Raw genomic sequence first — 15,102 nt, 5'->3', positions numbered from 1 at the left:
CACCATACCAGCCCTGTAACGTGTTCCTAGGTTTCTTATGTGTGCAGATGGACACCTGCACAGCTCTTCCAACATACAATTAGGAAATCAGTTCTTACACTGCGGGGACTTCATTGCTTAAGAAACAAAAGCTAAAGGTCTCCCAAGAACATTGAAAAGAGGCAGGCAAGCTAAACCGCGTAAGAAAATTTGCTCAAACAACTTGCAAGTGAAATACGTCCAATATTAACTATCATGAACTACACTTCACGAAGAACAAAGTAGAAGTAAACTTTGTTTAAATCTATACACACAGACATACATTTGTATGCAGATCTTAAGATTGTGTGAATGGTATTAACTATTAAGCATGTTCTATCTGCAGAGTCTTTTGTTTCTTTCTTCTTTATTTTGGGCCTTGGTTGGGTCTTCATGCAGTCTTGGGCACCATACAAGTTAAGGAACCACCGACAAGCTTCACAATGGTACAGGAAGATCAATATATAAATCTTACTATTTCATACTAGAATGCATATATATACGTGGATCAAAAACTTTAAACACGAATCTTCTTCAATTTTCATGTGGTCTAAGAACAAATAACGGTTAAATTCTCTCTTCATTTTCACATTCAACTAAATTAGTTTCCAATAGTCTCTGGTGCCTAACCTAGTTCTGACTTCTGAAAAATCTAAGTACTGGTTTAAAAACTCATGAACATTTCAAATCTAATGCTTAGTTGATTTGGCTTCTAAAAAACTAATCAAGCATTCAAATTGCAAAGCGAAAGAGCAAATCTCAACAACATACTACAGAAGCTGTGCAAAGACATACTCTTCAGTGTCCTTTTAATCCTTTTAATTTCTCACAAGGTCCATCTTGGAGAGGATGTTAACATGAGGCAGTTCAAGCTGAACCATTGCAGACAGCGAAGCCATGCAGCCACTCATGAACTTAGCAACATCTGTCATGAACTAATAGCCAAAGTAACTTTTTCAGCTTAAATGGTAAAATAAAAAGATAAATATTTGATCAGACAGAGAAACTTCAACCGACCTGAGAATCAAGCAAACAAACCACATAAACATTGATATTCTTGCGCTTTAACTGTTCCACAAAGTTCTTGAACACGGGGACATAAGTAAAAAGTTCAATTTGACCTGCAGTATTCAATTGTCATAACACACAATTGATCAAACCCACTAAAGCAAAAATTCCATCAGTATGACTTATCAGCTAACCTTTTGTTTGGATTCTACATAGAATGAAGTATGTGATGTCAGGACCATCAGCAAACTACTAGTAAGATATTTAAAATGCCATCACCGCTTAATAGATCCCATGAAACATAAAGCTACAATTAAGTGACCTTTTCTTTTTAAAGTACATGCACGCTTTACTTGTGCAGTTGTTTAACAAGTATAAGAAAGCAATGTGGGTGTTTAGGGTGCTGGAACCCAGTTTTTTTGGACCAGAAGCCACTCAGCACTTATTGAGTGTGTTTGGATAAAGAAGTTAGTAGAGCTTATTCTGAGTTTTTTGTCCAGCAGTATTAGCTGACCCCCCCCCCCCCCCCCCCCCCCCCCCGCGCGGATAATAATCGGTCACAAGGCCAATCTACGTGTTAAGAATGTAAGTGAATGTGAAGGATTGTTTTAATAATTTTAATGAAGAAAAGTAACCAAAAAACAGGCAAGCTCATTCAGAAGTGTGAAATTTTTAGTAATTACTACTGAGTTGTTCAAGTATGTGGGCATGAGTGTCCAAACTCCAACATATGTGCATGCTTGCTTCCCTTACTCAATTAAACATGTAAGTGAATGTGAAGGATTGTTTTAATAATTTTAATGAAGAAAAGTAACCAAAAAACAGGCAAGCTCGTTCAGAAGTGTGAAATCTTTAGTAATTACTACTGAGAGTTGTTCAAGTATGTGGGCATGAGTGTCCAAATTCCAACATATGTGCATGCTTGCTTCCCTTATTCAATTAAACATTTAAATTTTCGAACCATCAGAAAACAGGAAACATTTGAGTAGAAGAAAGTAAACTAGTGACATACTATCTCAATAGTAAGTAGTGGTACCAGTCAGGGATGGAGCCGGCGCTTAAGTACATAGGGGGCGAATTAATTTTTTTTGGCTACTTACGTAGTAAAGATTTAGTATAAATATCATGAATATTTTTTATATAAATTTATTAGTTCAAAAACTTAAAAACTGTAAAAAAAAAAAAATTACGTATATTTTAGGGGACGAAGTTAAAGTATTCAATTAGATTTATCCTTATGTCACTGAAATTTTAATAAAAATCATAAATTTTATAACTAATATTATACAGTTCGCACCTGCCAGCCACCCCCTGCCTCCGTCCCTGGTAACAGTTGTGCAATTAACAAAAAAAATACAGTTCCAAGTACAAATATAATACCTGGACAATCAAAAACGATGTAGTCATCATCTGTAAAGTTATCCAACTCTTCTTTTAACCTGTCATCCAAACTTTCTTTGAGGTGTCTGATCATAAAGAGTCAAGGATATACATTTGTCCAATTACATAAAAACAATATTTTTTGGGTTCTTCTTTATACTGGTAAGTGGTAACATATAATACAAGACATACAACAATCAAGTACACAACTAAAGGAGACAAAAGGAAATATTTTGAGTAAGAGGGATACTCCATGCAGTAAATAAGAGCCCCATTAGGACCCAGTTTACGTTCTTCCATAACTTCATCCAGAGATATAATTTCCTTAATATCTGCATACATTTAAAACTCTTACACATTTCTTACAGTAGAAAGAAAAAGCAATTGATGAGTTTGAATTACCCATAGCCACTTGATAGTCAAAATTTTCAGCTTCGGGATCTAAATTTACTATATGAACTGCTCGTCCTCTAGTTTCACAATGTTGATACAAACTTGCACAATAAGTAGACTGCATTTCAAAGTAGGAAAAGTGAGAGTATAATATCGAAAAACTAAATATACAAGTTCCTCATAGGATTTTGTCACTGGATAATATCATGATTTAAAGCTATTACAACAAGCATTAGTTGCGACAAAGAGTTTATGTGTTGAAGACAATTGCATTGCGGTAACTGTTATCCAATCTAATACCAACTTTTGAACTAACATCAAATTTTGACTTGTAAGAAAGTTCTTGTTGCAACACTATCAACGTGTTGTACTTGATTACTTTAATTTAAAGTAACTGCTTTCAGCTTGAAGTAGCGATGGTAAGAAAGAGCTTCAATGAGGTTTGCTATTTTGCTGATCAAGCTAGAATTGTAGTGTTCACGTTACTCGGAAAGTGATGTGAAAAGACTATATTCAAGCAAGTACTTGTATCCATTCAGCAATAGAATTGATTGGGACTGTCATCATATGGTGGCAATTTCAAACAAATGGTGTTATATGAACATGGAAAAAAGACATGTTTTGTTGAGGGGGAGAGGATTCTGACCAAGACCATACTAGGATGCTCACACATGCCTCCTACTGAAGCTGACCAATTGAAAATAAATGTTAATCTAAGGAAGCTGATGTGATAAGAATGTGAGAGCAGGATGTTCTGTAGAGATAGCATTTGAAAGCAAGACATGATATATATAGGGGTCACGCTCAAGAGAGGACCAATGCTTAAAATAGAACCACAAAGGTTCTGCTGCAGAACCCTGTTTTTTACATAGATTTTCAGGATCTGAATCTAAATACATGTTTTTTTTCAATCGGTGTGTGTGTTCAAAGTAATTTCATTGAATAATACATAAATAAGACATTTTTTTCATGTAACGTTCTGCTGCAGAACCCTAATTAATACTGGAAATAAGCTAATGGTTCTAAGGGTTCTATGTGGAACATGACCCATATATATAGATAGCATATTATAGCAATAGAAGAAATAATACGCAGTACCTTTCTGCTTCCAGCAGGAGCAATTAACTAGCTGCGCGTAAGTCGTAACCCGTTGTAGCTAATTCCCTTGACACTTGACCTTCTCAATACACAACAGGACTACAAAAGCAACTAAATAATTGAAAGACCCCAATAATAGCAACCAAGGTATAAGCAGCGCACCAGACAGCAGCAGCAATCAGCAAACTCAGTACAGAATAAGCCATCAAAAGCAGCAGCAAGAAACCAACAGCATAACAATACCACCTCAAACTCCCTTGTCGGCAAAACAGAGAAAATTGAAGCTACTATTTAATCGCCTCGCCAAATTCTAAAATTTTACATATTTACTTAGAATAATTAACATCATCATACCGGGCCTAAAAGCACTGTATTATTGAAATTAATGTTACAAGATTAATTCACTGAAAAATCGAGATGTTATTTTAATTCTTGGCAAGGCATAATTTTGATAGAATATAACATGGTATGATTAAAATTAGACTAAATTCTTGAGCGCTGGTATTAATTAAAAGGTAAAAAGAAGAAGAAGCAAGAGCTGAGCTACAAGCAAGGCAAATCACAAAGACGAAACTCATAAAATCATAGAGATAGAGAGGGATTCTTACAGATGAAAAAAAAGTGATCAGAGACTTTCCAGTACTGTGTATGACTTTGGCCCCTCACTCCGCACCACTCGCAATGTATGTTGAAAAATGGAAATTATGCATACATTATATGTATGTAACTATGTCCATGTCTTATCTCGTAAAAAGTAAAAACTGCTTCTTTAACATTGGTATTAGGTGCGTGGGTATATTTGTAAATTTAAAATTTTATAAATGAAAATAAGTTATCGGAAAAGTTTGAGAGTTTTAATTTATCATATTATAATTCATAAATTTATTGGTTTCATTATACAAATAATATGATGAAAAACAAATTTTGAACTATCTGTTTGTGAGTGTTGTTAGAAATTGTTATTCCGTAATATAAAATGTTGATAGGAAAGTGTTGTTATAGAAATTAGATACTTGTCTGACAATTTTTTTTATTTATTTACATATTTTGATATAAAATATAACAAAAAATGTTTTGATGAGATTTGATAATGAAATTTATGTATGCCTGCCACAAAAACTGAAAAATATTAAAAACTGAAATATCTGCTTTTTCCAAAAATACTTCCCAGATTCAAAATCGCTATTCAGAAAAATAATTTTCATATTTATCAAACAGTTTTTCACATATTTTTTTGATAAAGAAGCCTAATGTTGATGTAATGGATAACAATCGCTTATAACTAGAAGTCACATAACAAAACTTACTTAACGTGATCTTTATTTTTTACTTCCATCATTTTTCATATGCACTTCAACTAGGACTGAGCAAAACCGAACCGAAACCGAATAACCGAACCGAACCATGCAATTCTGGTTAGGTTCGGTTTTCATTTTTCTGAAAATTTCGGTTGATTCGGTTTTCGGTTATTGACCGAATTGTTATTCGGTTCGGTTCGGTTATTAGAATTATAAATACGGTTATAACCGAAATAACAGAATTATAGATTTATTATTTTTTAAATAATATAATATATATATATATATATATATATATATATATAATATAGAATAGAAAATACAAAATAGAAACAGATTAGACCTGCGGCTTGCCCACACCCAGTTTCTCGTATACCTAATCTTATTACACGCAGCCGCCGCGACTCCGCCTCTCCCTCATCCCTGCATCCACCGAATTCAAGAATCAAAGATTTTTTCAGAGGTATCCACGCTAATCCGTATCAAGTTGATTATGTATCAAGTTGCATTGAAAATCTGGCAGAACAGATCACAACTTCAGCACCTCCATTTAAATTCTACTATTTTTTATTAAGAACTAGTACCCACGCACTATCATGTGATGTTGAAATTGAACTGAATGTTTGTCATTTGTGTACCTAAATTCTTGATGATTTGCTAATTGCTAAAAATTCGGTTTTTTCATAACCGAAACCGAATTAACCGAATTATTTCGGTTCGGTTTCGGTTCGGTTTAATAGATAATTCGGTTCGGTTCGGTTCGGTTTAGTAAAAATTTTGAATTTCGGTTTTCGGTTATTTCGGTTCGATTCGGTTATGAACCGAACCGACCGAATGCTCAGCCCTAACTTCAACCATAAAAATTTAGTATAGAAAATTTCACCTGTGTTTTAGCTACTCATTAATATATTTCAAGTATTTATAGTATAAACCTTCTTACAAATTATAATATCTTCTTGATAAATGAAAGATTGATTTTGACTTATGAACGTGGTATTTGTAAAAATCTCGATAAATCTATATTAACATATTAATTGAATATAAATAAAATTATTTTAACTATTGTCATTATTCTTGTATGAAATTAAAATTTCAATTCAAATTTCGAACACAATATGGATGTTAAACAAATCTGGATAAACTGCTTTGATTATAATAATGACATCGACGGTTTTTTTTAACTTTTATAAGTTTATATACTTGTATATTACTATCATTTAGCGAAATAAAATTATTTTTGTCAAATGGAGGTCCGTAACTTTTAACGTTTTTACAAAAAAAAACTTTGTTAATATTTTCATAATTTAATATCAAATAGACGAGATTCTACATTTAAAAGGTAATAATATAGTTTTCCTAAACAACCATTTCTAATATTAAGAATTTCTCACAATATATTGAAGAAAGATTATCGGTATTTTGTGCGAACTTAATAATATTATTTTTTTTTTTTTGACACAAGGGATATATTTCATTACTTTCGAAAATCATTGACAAGTATATACTGAAATTCGGAATAGACATCTTCTACCCTCCAACTATGATCAGCAATGGAACTATTGTACCTCGCTAGATAGAGCTACATTGTTCGCTGCACGTTTAACAAATCCAAACTTCACATTTTTGTTACTCAAACTTACAAATAAATTACGACACTCACTTATTATTCAAACTTACGAGTAAATTACAACACTCACTTATTATTCTCCCTAAATAAGAAAAGCAGACAAGGGACTTCCGTATTGCTTGCACAATTTGTAAGCAGTCAATTCAAGACTCGTATCACTTTAGTCCTTCTCCCTCGGTCAACTCAAACTCAAATTCTTTCAAATTTTTTGTTAATGATTAATCTTAGTCTTAAATTAACTATTTTCTCTTAATGAAATAATTAATTATAGATTATAGACAAATGTCCCCTCAAATCCAGATGGTGTCCCTAGACAAATATGATTAAAAAACTCAACTAATTCAAAATATATCTCTAAATAATCGTAACACAATTGTATTAGTGTCGTCCTTGTATAAAAACACACATATATTTGGAAAAGATCTGATACATTCTTTGTTTTTCATTTTAATAGTCGTCAAAATAATTTTTTCCCGTACTCTTTTTATTTCATGCAAGTTTTATACAATTTTCAAATCCAGTCTTGAATAATGAAAAATACAAAATTTATTATTTTCATATTTCAATTACTCCAAAAACTTTCGAATTATTATTTATCAAATTATTCCGTTGATATTAATATTTTTTTGCCAGAATATTTTTTATTTTTATGTGTTGCATGTTTTGTACTCCCTCCGTCTCTTAATACTTTTCAGGTTTGTCTTTAGCACGTTTGCCAATGCACACTTTTGATCGTTAATATCTTTATTTTCGTATTAGTATTAAATATAAAAACTTCACCGTATTAAAGTATTTATGGATACGAATCCAACAAGATCACTCATGATTATATTTCTTATAAATTAAACATAAATTAATAATTCGTCTCATGTTATGAACAGTCCCGACATATGAAACGAGAAAAGAAATAAGAAATAAGAAACGGAGGGAGTATCATTGACTTGTACGGTAACATCCGCTAAGATCTTAACGCTGTTCAGATAAAATATATCAGAAAATATTTTCCGTGAATCAAAAAAATTTGATCGAGGAGAACATTCTCCGGCCGGAAAAAATAACCAATTTTTTGCATAAAAAAATTGCACAGTAATTATTAAGGGGAAAAAAAGGAGGCGGGCTATAAGAAAAGGGACGGAAGCGAATTGATTGTACGAGCTTCGCTTTTCGCTTCAACTTCCAAACCTCCAACTCTCCGACGAGAATTAGGGTTTACGAACGACGACGTTTCTTCTCCAAATTTATAAAACCCCAAATCACATCTCCACTCTAGTCACTACTCGCCGCTGCAATTTTTAATCTAGGGCTACAATTATATCAATCTCTCTCCGATCTGGTAACTAATTACACTTCATGTTCTCTTATATATATTTATTATTTATTATTATCACTTGTTCGTTCTTGAGTTTCTATCAATTGGAAATTAATTTTTTCATTGAATTCTTCAAATTCTGGTTATATGCTAATTCAATAAGGCAGATGGGACTAATGATAGTATTCGAAATTATCGGACATTGTTATATGATTTCTTAATATGTATATATGACCACTGATCAAGTACATCACAATTTCTCGGGCTGACCTGGGTCATATATAGGTTTTTTGATGTTCCCCTACACTAATGTTTAAACCCCTGCTATAATTAAATAAAGACAGGAAATTTATATTTCTTTGGATAATCAGTAATCTCAACGACAAAGACAATAATTTCAATTTTGTCATCATGAGAATCAATTGTATGTTAATGTGAGGATTACATGACCTTATATCGAACTAGAAACCTAATAAGATAACATAATGGACCAAGGCTGACCTATGTCCTAATAAGATAACATAATGGACCAAGGCTGACCTATGTCACCCCGACTCTTCTGTTTAGGTTGTCGTACCCAAGTCAGACATTTGGACACTCGGACACGTGTCGGATCCTTTTACTAAAATGGGGACACTTTGACCAATTTAAAAATCAAATATGAGTCAAACTTACAATTCAGAAGAAATATGTGAGAAAAAAGAAAGAAACAAGAATGGGATTAAAAGTACACAAGACGCCTGATTTGAAAAATCATGTACAAAATCACGTCTAATTTAAGTTTTTTTGTTGCTATACTTGTTTATCAGTATGCTATAATGGGTCCCCATACCCATGTCCAAAAATAGGACAGTATCCCTGTGGCCCCAATTTTCAAAGTTCCCAATTCTGACACTCGGATATTTGTCGTGTCCGACACTCCGTACCTAAGTCCGAGTAAGATAGAGGCTCACAAGCACTTATGGCCAAATGATCTAAGCAAGTATATATATACTACACTGTCGGGACTCGGCATGTTTAGAATAAACGCCTCAAACTTTTTTTCTACACTACCCGATGCATGTAGTTGAACCGCTTTCTTATAAATACAATTTTTTTTTATTTAGCAAACAAAATACAAAAATATAGCAAACTTCTTGTGTAGCTATTTTCACTTGTATTTCCTTCACCCGATGTTATTGGAGGCAAAAGTGAGCGAAGAGGGGTTTCTTGTAGCTTAAGCGCGAAGCGTGGGATTCTGCAAACAAAGTGCCTTATTAAATTATGTATATTTTTATATATCAAGATAATTAAACATGCTAATTACTATCTATAAACTCAAAAGAAAAAACTAGGTCCGTGTTGCATAGTAATAAAATATATTAAGTGGATAAGTTTAATATTTGTGCATCAATATATTCTCTGCTTCCATAATAATCAAAACCTTCAAGACACTTATTCTACGCAAATTCAATCGCCTCCTCATTCTTATTACTGAGCATCCTCATCCTCAATGTCATTGATTAGCTGCCTTTTGGATGATTCACTTTTGTGTACATTGGCCACTCTTGATTGTGTGCATTGAGGATTTGTAAGCATTGAGAAGTCTCTTGCTGGTGCTTTGTTGAGGATTTTTGGAGGATGATTGAGGCGACTAGTTATTTTGGAGTGTATATATGACTAAAAGTCTTGTATGAATAATGTGCTCGGCTTTAGAACAAGCCCAATAAAATAATATATTGACCCCCCCTTTAATATTATATCCAGAAAAACACCATTTACACAAAAATGCCCTTTGGCCTTCAGCGCGCATAAATCAAGATTTTTGTAATTGCTCTGTGCTTCAGAAAAGCAGGGTCCAATAGGTGCGCTTAAGCAGCTCTTTAGGTGCGTTTTTAATAACAATGCCCTCACCTACTGTTGTCGGGGAACATGAATATGAATATATAAGTAGATGTCTAGCCTCCGTCAAGAAGCCATGCTATTGCATTGAAGTTCTATCACTGCGATAGTACCATTGCATGACAGCTTTACATCAAGTTACCAGCCAAAGCTCCATAGCACCATTATCAGTGGTTGCCACCTGTAAATTGTTGCCATATATGTTTCTTAATGTTCTTTACCGACCTAGGTAATCACATTTACTGCACCAAGTATAAGTTTGTTTGTAGCTTCAGTTGGACAAGTTTATATCATAACTTAGTATCAGATATTTGGATGCTCAACTATTATAGTCAGGAGCTGGTATAATGGGGAGTGATTCATATGTTTTTGTAGACAAACTGAGAGCAAGTATAATAAGAAAAAAATAAAAAGGTGTTGATTAAGGATTTTGTTTTAAAATGATGTGCATGAGTTAGAATGGACTAGAACAGTGGTTAACTCACAATTTCAATATAGAAGTAGTGGATTATGGCCCTGGAGGTGGACACCACAAGGGAGACCTAGTGCAGAACAATGAACTAAATTTATAATTTGCCTGCATTGTAATCTCACAGGAATTTGCTGGATATCTTGGATATATGAACCTTTTTTTAATGCATGGAAACTGAATTTTTAGTGCAATTATCTATTGAGTTTTTGCTTTTGGAAGGATGAAGTATATATAGATTTACTCGCAGAAAACTTCATAGTAGGTAATGAACCCTATGTATTGTGGCACTGGCATATTTAATTGTAATGTTTAATAACAATTTTAATATTATTTATTTATGTGATGCTTTGTCCTACAAAGCATATTGTTGATATTTAACCCACATCATCAAATATTCAAATGTATCATCTTCATGCACATGTCCTATTTTTTGTAAGGATTTTAAGTAAAGCAACCGAGATGTGTTCTAATAATCTCCCCATGGGTATCTCACTTTTGAGGACGATAACGTGCCTTCTTGTGATTGTGCATACACGTTCGTATGGTTGCATTTTCTAATTAACAATGTGTGAGAAAGTATATAGCAATAATTTTGTTGTATCGGAATTTATCATGTATTGAATATTCTGCTTTCTTATGGCCATAGTCAGGCGATAATGGTCTGCCCTTGTATGATTAACTGACTGATGGATCAGGAGAGCAAGAACTTTGGAAGAGGTATGGTCATTTAAGTAGCATTAGGCAGAAATTGGAAAATGTCACCTTATATATTGTTGATGCTATGAAGCAAATTACTAGTATCTAAAGTTTACTTCTTTGTTGTAAGATTCCCTGGCCAATAGGTCTATTTTGTTTTTAATTGTGGTCAACTCTTCTTTGTAATGAACCAGGGCCAAGAGAACTTACAGGGGCCGTGGATCTTATATATCATTACAAATTACTTCCTCATCACGAGTTCTTCTGCAAGAGGTCACTTCCTTTATCAATTTCAGACACACACTATCTTCACAATGTTGTGGGGGACACAGAAATCAGGAAGGGAGAGGGAATGCAATTGGATCAGCTCATTCAAAGTACATCATATCCAAGAGAGTCAAATGTACGCATCCAGCCTTTTGACATTGACGTCCTTAGAGAAGCATTTCAATTAAGGGAAACTGGTCCAGTTGATCTGCCTACTGTAAGAAATCTACTTTCTGGAAGTTTAATATATTAATTTGATGATTTGGTCTTTTATTTCTGGATTATTTTACCTTTATATTTTAATCGTCAAGTTCTTGCCGAATCATGTAAATTGTAACCTGTATACTTTACCTTCTGTTGTATTTTCCCTTTTCTCTGAGGTATTAACTCAGTATAATTTTTTTTATTAATAGTCTGAAAAGGGAACTCCCACCATAGCTGGAAAGTCCAGAAGCGAGTCAAAAGACAAAGAGAAAAAACATAAAAAGCACAAGGATAAGGACAGGGAGAAGGACAAGGAGCATAAGAAACACAAACATCGTCATAAAGATCGAAGTAAGGATAAGGATAAGGAGAAGAAAAAGGATAAAAGCAGTCAGCACCATGAGAAGGTTTTATGATTTTCTCCCTTGCAAATATATTGTGGCAAAATACATTGAAAGCTGCTTATGATGCATTTAGCTTGTAATTAACTTACTAGTGTGTAACAAATGCTAGATTTTCTACCATTTAAGTTCTTAGAGCAAGTCCAAGAGTGTCCTAAACTAGTGTCTTAAACTAGAATTTAAGGCATTTTGTATATGTAAGCACTCCAACAATGTCCTAGTGGTGCCTTAAATAACTAGGACATCCACCAAGTGCCTCATCTTTAAGGCATCACTAAGCATGCCATATTTCACTTCTATCAATAAAAAAATTATTTACCTCACTTTTTACACATCTCTTCTCTCTCATCTTTTCCCTTCCCTCCAATTATAATTCAAATATGAATATGATACTACTTTAATCATAAGACACATTTATAAGGCATATTGTTGGAGTGAATATTTAAAAGTCATGCCTTAAATCACTAGGACACTATATTTTATTATATTTTGTAAGGCATCTAGTGGGACATTGTTGGACTTGCTCTTATAAGTGAATTCTTGGATGAACTAATTGAATAAGTTTATATAATCTATTTAACAAGGAGGGGGGGGGGGGGGGGGGGGGGGGGGTCCGAGAGGCGATTTTAAAGAGCACCACATGGAGCACAACAATCTACTAGAAGAAATAAATTTGTAGCTTTTTTAAGTACTTTGTAGTAACTATGTAGTATGTGGGATATTCTTAAAACTGGTAGGAATATGTCACTAGACATCAATCAACTGATGTTAACCAAGTTAAACAACATAGCATGGGTCAGTCTCTTGGTCTTCAAATTCTCTCCTCACCTCATTTATCTTTTTCTACAAGAGTTGAAAAAGCTTCATGAGTTGCGATTGAGGTGGATGTGTTATGTGTCAAGTGTCTTCTAATTTCTTTCAAATCTGAAAGAAATACATACATTGTCTAAATGTAGGTGACAGCTGAGAGAAAACGAGGAGGAAGAGAGTAGAATTTGGAAGAAAGATGAACGTAGTTAGGGATTTTAATTTAATTGTGATCTTCTATTAAAAGCATATTAGTCCTTCTGCATAACTTGGGAGTTTTTCTGTAAGTTTTTTTTGTTTTAAGCGCTCTCTGCACAGAATCGCTACTTTTTTGACTCACAAACTTCTGCCTACTTGCGAAGTGGGAGTATACTTTAATTTCAAAGCCCTGGTTTAATTTAACTCAATATTATTGCTAGGAGATTGGACTGTTATCATTCTGCATTTAGCTTCAGAACTAGCATAACTTTTGTTCAAAATTCTTGAACTGGCCTTAAACATCTTTCCAGCATCCTGGACGGTAAATTAATACAAGTTCCTTTTTCTAATACAGAAAAGGAAGCATGACGGAGATGAAGATATTAATGATATTCACAGGCACAAGAAAAGTAAGGTAATTTAATTTACCAATTCATTTCAGTCAATTTAGTTAATGTAAAGAATGGAGACAGCCTAAATTCAACCTAGCTTAGCTTGTTGAATGGATGCCATAAACAAGTATTCACTTCAATCTTTATTATAATACTCTAGGTCTTATCTTCTGTTTTTCTCCAAGTAATCTACTGTATCTGTAAAATGTTGCAGAATAAGAGCTCAAAGATTAATGAGATGGGTGCGATAAGGGTAGCGGGCTGAGGTTTTTGCGTTGTTATTAATTTTTTGTCCTCAAAATGTTGCTGTTTAGAATTTGGAGGAGCCATTGTTTACTTAACAGATGATATGAGGTATGTGGGATATGTCCTGGAATGGCTTTTGCCGTCCCTTTTTTTTTTTTCTTCCCCTTTTTTTTTGTGAAGTGCTAGCTGTTGGGATCAGTGATTGTCACAGGTTCATGAAGTTTGTCATGATTTTGTACTTTCCCTTAGCTAGTGGTCCAGAGAAAAGACGCTGCCTTGATATTTAGTACTGTGTGTGTGTGTGTGTGTGTCTCCGTGTTGGGGTGGGGGGATGTAGGTTTGAGGAGACCATATGTTTTGTAGTTTTCCTACCTTCTATGTTCACGAGTTGCATCTGTATTAAACACAATTTGCTTAAAAACATTTTGGTTGCTAAAAGTAATGCTAGAACAGGATTAATAATCGTAGATTAGAATGTTAATCAAATTATTAAATAATTTAAAGGCTTAATGACCTTTTGGTTCTTAAAATTTATGACCCTGGCCCTTGGACTGCGACAGAGGTTTATTACGGTATATATCGGAGGTTGAATTGTCTTTTTTGTCCTGCCAATATATACCATTACACAGTAACACACCTGTGTCCAGGTATAAGGGTCAATAGGTATATATTTTATACCTTGAGGGCTAAATGGTACACGTTTAAACTTTAGGGCTTGATGGGTACATGGTCATGGACCTTAAGGGCTAAAAGGTCATTAAACATGATTTAAAAGATAGTTTACAAGCATAGTGTAGCAATTTTTACCGAAGCATGTTTTAATCCTTAGAATTAATACAATATTAGGAAATGCAGATCTTAAGACATCACAATAGTGCCTGCATTACATTGCAATGATTTATGACTTGTACATAATGCTTGCCTTTTTCCATATATGCAGAACCAGTTGTGGACTAATCAAGTTCTATGGAGGTGAACTCACCTGTAAAAATTTAGATTGATGCAAGTTGCTGAGATGGATGAACTTTTTTGTGTCATTATGACGGCTCCAATATATTTTGTAGCGGCATATAGACATTTGCCTATTTAATATACCGTGCTTTTGATGTATGATCATATTGCCATGGACTGTTTTCCTGGTCTTGTCTTTTAGAAATGTTGCCAGTATTTTTTAGATAGAGTGATTTTAATTCATAGGTTCTGGGTGGTAGAAAGAATTGAAGGTTAATTAAGAAAATTGTGTAATATTATCTGTGTTTTGTTTAAGAAGATTGTGTATATGTATATGCATTCAGTAGAAAGTAGATGGTTCTTTATAGCCTAACATCATGAGCGGGAAAGCCCGTCTAAGCTTTGGCAATGTTGCAAGTTTTTCAGTTGAAAATGAATTTGTGGTTGCGATGAATA

At 33.7% G+C, this 15,102-nt stretch overlaps 2 protein-coding genes across 5 annotated transcripts; one reads left to right on the top strand and one right to left on the bottom strand.

The window, feature by feature from the left end:
* Positions 1-180: 180 nt before the first annotated feature.
* Positions 181-4,654, bottom strand: LOC108212991 (GPN-loop GTPase 3). Of its 3 annotated transcripts, none has more exons than XM_064090323.1 (8): positions 4,506-4,653; positions 3,898-4,153; positions 2,809-2,917; positions 2,657-2,738; positions 2,407-2,492; positions 1,036-1,139; positions 814-953; positions 181-454 (listed from the first exon to the last, which is right to left on the bottom strand). In XM_064090323.1, the coding sequence occupies exons 3-7, from the start codon at positions 2,810-2,812 to the stop codon at positions 837-839; spliced, it is 393 nt and encodes a 130-aa protein (XP_063946393.1). In that variant the 5' UTR covers positions 2,813-2,917; positions 3,898-4,153; positions 4,506-4,653; the 3' UTR covers positions 181-454; positions 814-836. The 3 variants fall into 3 exon arrangements, with proteins under 3 accessions (XP_063946393.1, XP_063946394.1, XP_063946396.1); XM_064090324.1 differs by having other exon boundaries at positions 2,407-2,465; XM_064090326.1 differs by lacking the exon at positions 181-454 and having other exon boundaries at positions 811-943; positions 4,506-4,654.
* A 3,136-nt stretch (positions 4,655-7,790) lies between these two features.
* On the top strand, positions 7,791-15,102 carry LOC108210872 (mediator of RNA polymerase II transcription subunit 19a). Of its 2 annotated transcripts, none has more exons than XM_017382320.2 (7): positions 7,791-8,155; positions 11,131-11,201; positions 11,375-11,664; positions 11,861-12,058; positions 13,413-13,472; positions 13,664-13,803; positions 14,636-15,102. In XM_017382320.2, exons 2-6 carry the CDS (start codon positions 11,171-11,173, stop codon positions 13,712-13,714), a joined length of 630 nt encoding a protein of 209 aa, XP_017237809.1. In that variant the 5' UTR covers positions 7,791-8,155; positions 11,131-11,170; the 3' UTR covers positions 13,715-13,803; positions 14,636-15,102. The 2 variants fall into 2 exon arrangements, with proteins under 2 accessions (XP_017237809.1, XP_017237810.1); XM_017382321.2 differs by having other exon boundaries at positions 11,135-11,201; positions 14,636-15,019.

Source organism: Daucus carota, chromosome 3 (genome assembly GCF_001625215.2).
Source record: "Daucus carota subsp. sativus chromosome 3, DH1 v3.0, whole genome shotgun sequence".
Taxonomy (NCBI): Eukaryota; Viridiplantae; Streptophyta; class Magnoliopsida; order Apiales; family Apiaceae; genus Daucus; species Daucus carota.
The sequence above is the reverse complement of the archived record's forward strand: the minus strand, read 5'-3'. Positions and strand labels throughout refer to the sequence as shown.

Coding starts and splice junctions, on each gene's coding strand:
- LOC108212991 (XM_064090323.1), bottom strand. Junction 2,493..2,656: donor GCTCTTATTTACTGCATGGA/GTATCCCTCTTA, acceptor CTTTATGATCAG/ACACCTCAAAGAAAGTTTGG. Junction 954..1,035: donor TTTGTTTGCTTGATTCTCAG/GTCGGTTGAAGT, acceptor TTTGGCTATTAG/TTCATGACAGATGTTGCTAA.
- LOC108210872 (XM_017382320.2), top strand. CDS start 11,171: ATGGATCAGGAGAGCAAGAACTTTGGAAGAG. Junction 11,202..11,374: donor GAGCAAGAACTTTGGAAGAG/GTATGGTCATTT, acceptor GTAATGAACCAG/GGCCAAGAGAACTTACAGGG. Junction 12,059..13,412: donor GCAGTCAGCACCATGAGAAG/GTTTTATGATTT, acceptor TTTCTAATACAG/AAAAGGAAGCATGACGGAGA.